The sequence below is a fragment of the Prosopis cineraria genome, unplaced genomic scaffold (assembly GCF_029017545.1).
Source record: "Prosopis cineraria cultivar Desert tree isolate PC_DT_omini unplaced genomic scaffold, ASM2901754v1 PC9, whole genome shotgun sequence".
NCBI classification, from domain to species: Eukaryota; Viridiplantae; Streptophyta; class Magnoliopsida; order Fabales; family Fabaceae; genus Prosopis; species Prosopis cineraria.
This window is the reverse complement of record NW_026555340.1, coordinates 21,221,500-21,233,950: the sequence shown is the minus strand read 5'-3', so window position 1 is coordinate 21,233,950 and position 12,451 is coordinate 21,221,500. Positions and strand designations below refer to the sequence as shown.

The window sequence follows — 12,451 nt, the reverse complement described above, 5'->3', positions numbered from 1 at the left end:
GTTTTTCCTCCTTCCCTATTGTAAGTTGGTATTTTTCTTTTTTCATTTACATTTAGTAGATTTCACAAAAACAACAAAATGAATGTTGTGCGCCAAAATCCTCAAGCAATATATATCAATACAAAGATTCAAACTATTGAACTTGTTCGATTTTATTCCTATTTTTATTTTTAAAAAATTTTTTTAAACATTTTAGAATAAAATAAAAAGAAAATATGTTTCATTATATTAATTTGAAAAAAAATAATTAGAACTAAAAAAATATCAACCAATAGTGATGATCACCAATTATTAATGGTAGTAATTGGCCAAAAATGATAATGGTTGCTAATCAAAGTGACCAATAATAGCTAATGATGGCAATTGGCTAGTGATAATGGCTGATGGCTAAAGTTGTTAACAATAATAGTTAGTGGTGGTGACGGTGAATAATAGTAACCAATGGTGATAGCTATTAGCAGTAGTTGATAATTATTGACACTAATGGCTAGTAATAATTAATTGATAACAGTTAATAATAATTAATAACGGACAATAATAAATGACAATAATTGATAGTGATAACTAATGGTGACAATTAACAGTGACAACTAATGGGGAATAGTAATGATTGCTAGCGATAGAGGTTAATATTGATGGGCAACAACAAATGATGGCAATTGGGTTTCATGGTGATAATTTACAATAGTTAAATATAATGTATTTTAAAAATAAAAAAGAAAACAAAAATAATTACAAAATGTTTCTATTTTCTAATTTTTTAAAAAATAAAAAAGAACAATTATGAAAATAAAATAATCCAAAACTCTTATCTAAACAATATTTTATTTAAAAAAAAAACTGTTCCGTACCTTCACAGGTTCAAACTTCAAAATCTGAAGTGAATGATGAACAATACAATTTATCTTGCATATTCTGTACACTGCCAAACCGAGGAGCATCCACCCCATCCAATGTACGGGAGCACATTTGGTCCTCACTAGGGGCATCACCCCTAAAATAATCTGAAGTATCCAGGATTAGATTCAAATACTTTTTTATTATTTAAAATAAAAAGTTTATAAAATTTAATAAATCTATTAATTACCAATATTATCTTCTTACAATTTTTATAAATTGACCATATAACTTTACTTTGGACTGTGTTAAATCTGACAATATAATAACTTAAAAGTTTTGCATCTGAACAATATAAAGTAATTCTGTATAATCAAGTTATAAAAGTTCTAAAAAATTAATATTAAATTTGAATTGATCTGATTAAATATGAATTGTACATATTGATAATTAATAAAATTTATTCAAATTTTTATAAATTTTTATTTTAAAAAATATTAAAAATAAAAAAATTATGTAAATCCAAAATATAGACTGACCATGTTATTTTAGGTGTGTGCTCATCTCTCCCGATAAGCACCGAATGTGCTCCCTCCAATATACACTCTTATCAACGTATATCCTATAACATTAAATTAAATGGGAATAGCTCTCGTTGTATCCAAAATCTCCTCTCATCTTCAAGTAATCAAGCCTTCCAAACTAAACGATGTTAAAAAATTGTGAACAAAATATTTTGAGGTAGCTTTTAAATTGATAGATTTAAATTTAATCTTGTATTTAAAATTATTTATTTAAATAGTGTAAATAATTTTAAAGGTAAAAGAAAGAGACAAATTAAAAATTGAAAAAGAAACAAAAGATTAGAAGTGACAAGCTTATCTTTATTTTTTTAATTGGTCAGAGATAGAGTTGATAATTTAGATTAACTCAAATAAGTTTAGAAAATCTTAAGACTAACCTTAGGAATTTAGAATTTTTTTCACTTCAAGTTTATTCAAACCGCTTAAATAAACTCAATAAAATTCAAACTAAACTCAAACCTGAATGAATCTAGTGTAGCAGCCCTCCGCTCACCCCGCCTACCCGAGGTCTTTTGCGGCGCTGGACACTCTCCCCCCAGGCCCCACAACAGGGCGACCCCACCCCTTACGGTGAGCATCAGGAGACAAAGGCTTCCCCGCAGTAGTGTGCAGGATTATTCCCCTTGCGAGGAGCCTCCCCAGGTTCGATCCTCCAACCTCTCCTACATAACAAAGTTGAGGCTGAACCTGGTACCATTGAACCACGGGTAGTGGTTCAGCGCCCTGTTGTGGGGCCTGGGGGGAGAGTGTCCAGCGCCGCAAAAGACCTCGGGTAGGCGGGGTGAGCGGAGGGCTGTTACATCTAGTCCAAATATCTGAATTCTTTTATTATTTAAAATTGAAATAAGATAAAAATATTAAATTAAAATGAGATAAAAAATAAAAATATTAATTTTTTAAGATAAAAATTGAATTGGCTAAAAAAAATAAAATAAAAAATATTGAACAATTTAGATATTTAAGCCACGCCAGAAGCCTAGATGCAGAGGCAAAATGACATTATGTCTGGGAGGGGGGCCCCCACCCCCCAAAATTTCAGCATTTTGTATAAAATATTATGTTAACTTAATTACACTTCAACCACGCCATGCTTTCAATCTACCCTCGGTGACAATTTTTCTAAAATATTGAATCTAGTAAATAATAATTTTTGTATACTCATTAAGTTCGCATGCTTTACAGACCACAAAAATCTTTTTCGCGTGATTTATTTTCATCTAGATTATTCGATCTTTTCAACTGAAATTCTTGTTCTAGATAATTAATCGGAAAAAAATTGTATATAATTATATTTGCATTTAGATTGTTTGATTTTTTCAACTAGAATGACATCAAGATTTATTATGATAAAATTTGATTAAAAATATCTTATATTTTTTTAACATGTAATTTCATTTTGTCAATTTTTTTAATTTTCAAACATATCATATAATTATATTTCCTTTGAATTATAATAGAGGACATTGGCAACGAAGTCATAGTTTCAAAAAAATTAAGTGAAATCTGAATCTCTTAAGAAAGTATATCTTTTTAATTATACTCTTATTAAATAATTTATATAAGTTGCTTAACAATGACAATTGAAATTTCAATGCATGATTTTTTTTTTTTCAAAATGACTAGTAAATAAAGTAGGGTATAGTTGAGCAAGTTATTATAAAATTATCTAATATCCTATATTTTGAATCAAAGAAGGTTTCTAAAAAAAATGTCCTATATATATAGTGGATTCCAGGGAGTTTGTAATTTATTCTCTAATGATTTTTAAAGTTATAAAATTATTTTAAAGATTAATTATTATAACTATTAATAAATATATAAATATATGTATGTATATTAATTTTTTAAAAAATTTGGCCCCTGAAACACACAAGCTAGTTCCACCCCTGCTTGGCTAGATAGGTTATATATATATATATATATATATATATATAAACTCAATCCACATGAATTATTAACTCTAAAAGAATAAGAAATAAAAAGAGTAGCAAGAATAATAGAGATACTAATAATGAAAACATGAAAAAAAAGAGAGAGAGGTTGGAATAGCGGATATTTCAAATGACTAGAGTTGGAGAATTTGAAATTATAAAAAAAATTATAATAAAATATGAATTTGAATCTCGATCAAATTCAAATTCAAAAACTTTTATATATCAAAATGAAGGATTTGATTTAAACCGAGATCCAGATCATCATGCTTATCCAACGGCACCTTAATAGTTTTCTGCTGCATCTGTAGTTTGACAAATCATTCGTGCACAATCAATAAAAAAAAAGAAAAAAAAACAATAAACTCCAGTGGAAATATCAACTATTGAGCCTTCAACGAGTTGTTATTCTTCCCAATAAATAAAGAGTGATTCCATGCAGAGTTCTATCTTTCAAAAATAAAATAAAATAAGATTTTTCATCATTAGATTCAGTTTCTGATTCTTTTTTTAACAAGAAGAGGGGTAGAGCCCAAAAGGTATAGGAGAACGATGAGGCTTTGGGAAAAATTACAACAGTGCGAACCCAGCCCATCCAATAGCAAAAAGAAGAGAGAGAAACATTCTTTTGAGACAGAACAGAGCTCTTCATAGTAATACCCTTTGGCAAAAAGGATAACAAGTCACAAGACAAGATTTAGCATGATGCTCTGTATTTGCCATACTGTTCTGAGAATATGTCCCAAACTTCATGCAAAGAACATGCTTTCCAACAAAATGAAGCAACAAAGATTTATGGCTCTACCACATTCAAAATCCAGACGTGTCCCATGTCCAATAACTAATTGCAGGACGTCTTGAAACGCAACACATCTTGCTTAAGGAACCTCCAGGTTCATAATTAGATTACCCTCTGATTTTATTCTCAGGACATGTGAAATACATATGAATGTAGCGGAGCACTTCCTAATGACACTGTTTTCACCTGGCACTATTTGCTCAAAGTTGTACTTTTGATCCTTAAGTTTATATAGTTTCAGTTTTATTCTTCATTTTTCAGAATGTCACTAACGTTTTCTTCCAACCTAATTTATGAGAATCTCTTAATGGAATATTCACTTTAGATGATTATGACCTAGACATTGACAAAATTTTGAAACCAATCTTAACATTCTAGGCTACAAACTACTTATGCTACAACCCTTTCCATCACAGTAAACATGACAGACAATGGGTTGTCTCAGTATAACAACATGAGAATATGTTCTTAGTTACGAGAAGACAATCTTTATTGTAAGGAGAGAAACAAGAAATGCAACTGATTGGCCAATGAGATGACAGACTCAATCTTTCAAGATTGAGGACCTGTTGTTGAGGGTGTGATCCTACGCATTCAACTTTTTCCTCTCCTAATGCTTAGGCCCCATTTATAACCAAAAGGAAAAGGAAATGCAAATGATTGAGCACCAACAAGTATAAAGAAGGGAAATGAAATTTCACCTTCTACAAACTCAAATGATGCAACAGTTGGTCAATGATGGGAACTCGAATGAAACGAAAACAAGGAGGTAAAGATATAACTGCCTTGCAATTCATGTGTTGCTCTTATTGGGCACAGAAAAATGTTGAACAGAACGGATCATGAAAGAAAAATGTGATGTTTGGATTAGGCAGACCTAAATCTAAGGCTTTCCAGCAGAACTAGCTATATGGCCTAACAGGAAAACGAACAAAATTGAAAAATCAGAAAAGAAACAGCAAGTTCATAATCTCTCTTCTCTTGCCTGTTATCCCATCCAACTTATCCTTTTATTGTTAGGGATCATGAAAAGATTTGGCCCTGAAGTTCAGCTCAACCAAAATGTGCAGAATAACTGTGTAGAAGCAAATGCTCCTCAAACTCAGAAGCGTAAGCAATGACCTGTGTTCACCAGGAAGCAGAGTTACTAATAATTAAGGAGTACAGTCCCTGAAGACATAGAATGAGTCAAGGGAATGCATTATATGCACCATGCATTTGTTAACGAATTCATGAAATTGCCATTAGCCGGATATAACATCATTGCAATGTGAAAGGAACGCGTTTTGATTCAAAGGCAACAAGAGAATACAGTCACTAGTTCCAATATTAACCAGAAAACTAACTTGCATACTCAAGGAACGTTGAACAAGAACAAGGTAAAAAAGAATATCACTGTACAAGCACAAGTCTTCCTCCGAAATTCCCATTACCATCACTCCACAACCCTCCATTTTCATCCTCAGCATGCTCCAATTCTTCACTCTTTGGCACTGTCACAATGAGCTCTCCGTCAGCAAAAACTGCGCTGGCAAGTTCCGGCCGGGTCGATTCCGGCAGCCGAAACCTCCATATGTCAAGCTCCAGTTCATCCAGCGATAACTCCAAAGACCCACTATCCCTCACCACAACCTTGGTGACCCCAGGATGGATTTCCACCATATGAGCTTGCACGTCGCCGATTCCGTCAGTTTCAGCCACGAATCGGAAGAAGTCAGGGCTTTCCTCGATTGTCACATCGGCGTCGGAGCGAAATGGAAGCTCCAAGACGCGACTGAAGACATGGGGGAGCCTCCGCAGCTTCTTATTTGTGAAACCCAGAAGTGCCTGAGCTTCAGAAAGAGGATTTCCTGCATTCATGTCAAATTGAATGGTGATGTTGCGTTTTCTGGGCACAGGATGAACCTTCATAGTTTGGGAATCACTTGCGGCGAAAACAGAACAAGCTTGCAACAAGATTAATATCGCAATCAAAGACGATGCGTCTGGGATGAAAGTTGCACAATAAAGGATGAGAATCAAGAACTGGGTCTGATTGCGAGGTCGAAATGAAATAATCATACAAGGACGGTTTTTTGTCGTGTAGTCTTATTTCGGTAAAAGCTATGGAGAATGGAAACTCGAATCCTAACTCAATGCCTAACGATGATTGAGGCATAAGATGGAAGGTTCACGAGAATACACGAACGAAAGCCTGAAGAAATTCTTTGCGAGCAAAAGCAAATGCTCTGTCCATGGCTCAAGCGAGAGGAGAATCACACGCTGCTCGGAGAAGGACAGATATTGTCGTTATTAACCTTTTGCTTCGCCGAATTTACCAAAGAACCATTTGCCCATATCCGATTGCCATTAGCGAAAACATAATCCTTTCGTTTTAAAATATAAAATATTTTTAATTAAATTTTATTTTTTAATAAATTAATTATCTATTTTTTAATTAAATTTATTTTTTTATATTTATTCCTATTAAATACTTTATAATACATATAAAATCATTATCAATAATAACATTTTTTAAAAAAAGCAATGATTACACTTTAAAAGATTAAAAATACCTTATATTTTTTAACATCTAATTTTTTAAAAAATATATTACATTTTTAAATGAAAGGAGTAATAATTTATTTATATAATTTTATCACATTTTGCTTTTAGTTTTTATAATGTATTTTTAATTTCTATAATTCAACATCTTTACAGACTTTAGAATTAAATTTCACTCATTCTTAATTAAATATAAAAACCAAAAATATTAAAAAATTATAAGAACTAAAAATAAAATTCAATAAAATTATAGAAACTAATGGTTCTATTTTTCCTTAATGTTATTAATTTATTAGCAAATAAATGATAATCACATTTCTTTAACAAATCATATTATTTCTTATAATTCATAAATTAGGCAGATTTAATGTGCATTTCACAAATATCAAAATCTGAAATAGGACTTATTAATTATGATATTTTATTATAATTTTGTATTTCAAAAATATTTAGAAAATGATAATAAAATCACCCCAAAATATGTAAATAACAATCTAATTTTTTAAAATGATATAATTTCATTAAAGTCCTTAGGGACTTCTATGTTAATAAATTTTAAAATAAAATAATTATTTTATTCTTATTAAAAATAACAAACTTCAATCATAACTTTTACTTAAAGAATAATAAATGTTATTTTATGAATTATAATAGTTGAACAAGAAATTATAATTTATTATGTGTAATTTTTATTATTAAAAAATAAGCCTAATCATACTTTTTACTTAAGGAATAACAATTTTATATTGTGAATCACAAGAATTAAACAGCAAATTATAATTTGACATGTGTAATTTTTATTATTAATAAATAAGCTCTTCAAATAATAAACCTCAATTACTACTTTTGTTCAAGGAATAATAATTTTTACTCAAATAATCAAAAATTGGACATAAAATTACAACCTATTACTAAGAATAAAATAATTTCTTCAATTTCAAATTTATTAACACAAAAATTCTTAAAAATTTTGATGAAATTATATCATTTTAAGGGATTAAATTATTATTTATATAATTCAAGAGATTTTATTATCATTTTTTAAAAAAATTATAAATTTTATATTGATAAAAAATTATTTTTAAATTTAAAGTTACATAACATTTCTTTTTAATTTTTAAATTTTACGCAATATTTTTCAATTCTTTGACCAATTAATCCTAACACTTTTTTTTTTGGGGTAATAGACTAACCTTGGCACTTTAATAGACTTTTATATCAATAAATTTTAAAATAAAAGACTATTTTACTCTTATTAAAAATAACAAAATTTAATCATAACTTTTGCTTAAAAAATAACAAATGTTATCCTGTGAATTGTGATAGTTGAACAAAAAATTATAATTTATTAAGTGTAATTTTTGTTATTGAGAAAAAAATCCCGATCATACCTTTTACTTAAAGAATAATAATTTTTATTTCATAAATCATAAAAGTTAAACAATAAATTATAATTTGACAAGTATAATTTGTGTTATTGAAAAATAAGTTCTTAAAACAACAACCCTCAATCACTACTTTTGTTTAAAGAATAACAACTTTTATTCAAATAATATCAATAATTAAATGAAAAATCACAACTTATCAATAACGATAAAATGATCTTTTTAATTTAAAATTTATTAACACAGAAGTTTCTAGGGGCTTTAGTAAAATTATAGTATTTTTATGGATCAGATTATCATTTATATAAGGGTTAAGGGTCAAAAATATTCATAAAGTGCACACGACAAGTTACAAATGACCTTAAATTCAACTAAGAATTACTCATATTCCTCAATTTTAAAAAATTATTGCTTCGTTACCCTAACACTAACATATTGTTATGTGAGTCTCACATGTAATTTTTTTAATGTTTTATTATAAAATATTGCTTGTGGGTTCCACATTATTTTTTTAAAAATAGGTTAAGGGTCAATTTTATTTCTAAAATATATATGAAAGGTTACAAATAATTTTAAACTCCATTTGGGATCAATTTTATCCCTCAACCATTAATTTTTTTTAAATTTATTACCCTACCATTTTCTTCATTTATTTTCTCTATTAATTGAGCTCATTTTACTATTTTTTTAATATTTTTATTATAAAATATTTAAGTGAGTCCCACCACTCATTTTTTAATAATTTTTCTTCTTTCTCCCCTCTCTACCCTTCAATCGTTGAGTTAAGATCGTGTATCATCTAAGTCATTGTGTATAAGTTCCTCAATTGAAAGCAATATGTACCCAGAACTCAATCTACGACTAGAGACACAACATGCGCTCATTCAGTGCGAAATCCTAAATGAAAAATGAGAAACATGGTAACTAGAGGCTAGCTTTACATTACAAAATATCACTTTGTAGTTTGAGCCCAAAACTCAATCTACAGCCGAATAGCAACTTGCACGTAAACATACATGTCGCACTTCGAGCATGACTTAAAGTAATCACAGTGCCAATCTCCTTTTAACATAGCACTCAAAGAGAGGAGAGAGGGGAGAGATAAAAAATATTAAAAAATAATTGATGGGATTCACTTAAATATTCTATAATGAAAATATTAAAAATCTAAAATGGGCTCCATTAATAAAAAAAATAAATGAAGAAAACGACATGGTGATAAATTTAAAAATTCTAATAGTTAAGAGATAAAATTGATCTCAAATTGAGTATAGGATCATTTATAACATTTTTTATATAATTCAAGATAAAATTGGCCTTTAACCCATTTAAAAAATAATAATGTGAGGCCATAAACAATATTTCATAATAAAAAATATTAAAAAATTTATTATAAATGATCATAAAAATTACTATTAGGCGAAAGGATCATGAAATTGTAATTGACTATAAAACTTATTTGTAGTGCCTTAAAATTAACTGTACTACATAATTACAAAAAAAATTTAAAAATAATTTTAAACCAATGAAAAACATAAAATGTAACAATTTTAAAAATAAATATTTTTAAATTATATTTATTTAATTTTCAAAAGTAATAAATTTAAAATTATATTCACTTAATTATTTTTAAAAATATATTGATCTAATTAAATTTAATACTATATTTTTGTTTTATGTGTGTGGAATTGAAATACATACAACTTTAAAAGAATTTTTTTGCAACTCATGCAATACCGTTAATTTTAAGATATTATTAACAAGTTTTATATTAAAGTTATAATTATAATAGTCTTGATATTTAGGCCTAATTTTAATTTTTATGATTTTTTAAATAAATATGATTTTCTCTAAGTACTTAGCAATAATTTTCCCTTAGAAAAATCTTGTATTCACAAATTAATGAAACAAAAAAACTCAAATTTAATTAAAATTTTAAATTGACACGCTGATGATTTCATGATTAATGAATGAACAAAATTTCACCCACACACAAAATATTTATTCATTCAATTTAGATTTAGGGTAAAATATATTCACTCTTTAATTTTGAAGGAGGTTTGAATAATTTTGTATTGTAATCAAGTTAAAATATTAAAAAAAGTCAAAATATTTTACTCTTTAATAATAAATTAATATGCCATGTGAATTTAAATTTTCTCTACCACTTATATCAATTTTAATCGGTAAAATATTACTAATCATTTAATAATATAAAATGTTGATTCGTCATGCAGTATTCAAATAAATTCGTGTCTGGATCAATTGACTGTTGTTTCTCTAATAAATGGGTCTATTCTTGGCTGTGATCGTGAGTTGATTTGAAAATCGAATTTAATTTTGTTAATTAGAGGTCATTCATTAATCAAGCAAATGAAATTGGCACCTCAAACAGCCTATGTATTTTTAGACAGTCAAGTAAATATTAAACCTGCATTTTAACCAATTCAATTAAATAACAATAAAAATTATTGAAAAAATTGAGATCATATCACACGATTGAGAAAGATATGATTAATTGTTGTCGTTTGTGCATAACTAATTGAGTTTAGATTTTATAATCATCTTGAAATAAATGAAATAATCCCCCCATTCAAAATAATTGCTCTTAATTACATATATCTCCATTTTATTTTAGAAACTTATATAAACCTCTCCTATACAAAACACAAACATCCTTTTTATTTTTAAGATTTTATTTTCATTCACCTAACTGTTAGTTAACTATTAAATTACAAATGTTTGACCAAAATGCCCCTTCTTTAAATATAAATATTTTCTAAAAGTTATTCAAATCACAAGAAAAAAAATTTAATCTATATGCTTTTTTTAAATTTTTATTTATATTTTAAATTTTTTAGTTATATAAATGCATTTATTTAGTAACATTTTCTAAAATTTAAATATATAAATTGGACAAAGTAATATTTCAAACATGTAGTTAACAAATTAATGAAATAAAGATTTAATATAACAAAGTACAGACCATAATTTATATCTATGTTATATTCTATTAATTTTAACACAATTTTAAATTATTTATTTAAATATTTTCATAATTATTTAAATTTTTTAAAATTGAGAGAGGGAGTAGATAATTAGATCATAAGGGTAAAATAATAAATTTAAATTTTTAACATAATTACAAATAAAAAAATTAAGTATTTTATAATTCTTAATAGAATATTTTTAATGGTGTTAACAATTAGATCAAAATGTAAGTTTTAAAAATAGAGGGAAGTCCTTGTAATTTAACCAAAATGAAAGAGAGGCTAATGCATTTTACTCTTAAAGTAATGTATAAATATTAAAAAAGTTAGACTAAAATACAGTAATCTCTTTTCCGTTTTACTAAAATGATATAGACTTTTTTTCTACTTTTAAAACATGCACTTTAGTTTAATCTTTAATTTTATTAGCAATATTTATTTACAAATTTTAAAATAGATAATTTTTTTATTTTGATTATATTAAAAATTTTAAATTATTAATTTATCTTTATGATCTAATTGTCTACTCTCTCCTAATTTTAAAAAAACTTTAAATAATTAAGTATGTCAATATTTAAATAAATGATTAAAAAATTTGTGTTAAATTAATTAATTTAAATAAAAACTTTAAATTATATTGAGAAATTTATTACTTTCAATTCTAAGTGGTTGCAAAATGCCAGGATTTGAGAGGTGGGAAAATTTGGAAGTTGCATTCAAAATTTCAGAGATGTAAGAGAGGAAGGAAGGTGAGATAGTGATGAAGAAAAGGACAGACAATGAAGGTGCAATGATGTTTCCTAGAAAATCATGAATGGCCAAATATTTTGTTTGTTAGCTTTTGTTCTGTTATTTTAAGATTTCGATTCTGAATAATTTAATCAGTAATTTCTGATTACTTAAAAAAAAAACTCATATTCTACGGTTGGTACTTTCCATTTATTTTCACATCTCTTGCGACTTTTGCTTTGCAATACTTCATGACATGTGCCTAGGTCCCACGTTATTTTATTTTTTATACGCATAATTTTAATTTTATCTACACAAGCTATAAAAATGCCAAAAGAAAATAGATGAAAATATTGTTTGATTGGAAATGAGGCTTCTTGATTTTTTTTAATTTAATTTTCTGAGTTCTCTAAAAATTTTAAGAATTGTAACTTGTCTGAGTTGAGTATAGAGAGAATCTAATGCCTATACTAACTAAATTGTTAATTTCCTCCATATCAACGACATGGAGTGATAGAGCCTTTTCAAAATTATAGAAACTTACTTTATTTGAACTTTATCGCTATTCATTAGGTGCGTCTCACAACAAGACCACTTTCATGGATCACAATAAAATTCTTTGTAAAATAACAATTTGCTAAAAACCTAAAAA

The 12,451-nt window shown here is 27.3% G+C and overlaps 1 protein-coding gene across 1 annotated transcript; it reads right to left on the bottom strand.

Annotated features, from left to right (window-relative positions):
* Positions 1 to 4,697: 4,697 nt before the first annotated feature.
* Positions 4,698 to 6,433, bottom strand: LOC129320704 (uncharacterized). Its single transcript, XM_054966265.1, has 2 exons — positions 5,553 to 6,433; positions 4,698 to 5,273 (listed from the first exon to the last, which is right to left on the bottom strand). The coding sequence occupies exons 1-2, from the start codon at positions 6,210 to 6,212 to the stop codon at positions 5,205 to 5,207; spliced, it is 729 nt and encodes a 242-aa protein (XP_054822240.1). The 5' UTR covers positions 6,213 to 6,433; the 3' UTR covers positions 4,698 to 5,204.
* Positions 6,434 to 12,451: the final 6,018 nt, after the last annotated feature.

Bases quoted from the DNA above. Each gene is read 5' to 3' on its own strand.
- LOC129320704 (XM_054966265.1), bottom strand. From the start codon at position 6,212: ATGATTATTTCATTTCGACCTCGCAATCAGACCCAGTTCTTGATTCTC. The intron at 5,274-5,552 runs GTACAGTGATAT...TGGTGAACACAG, and splicing joins TCGGAGGAAGACTTGTGCTT to GTCATTGCTTACGCTTCTGA.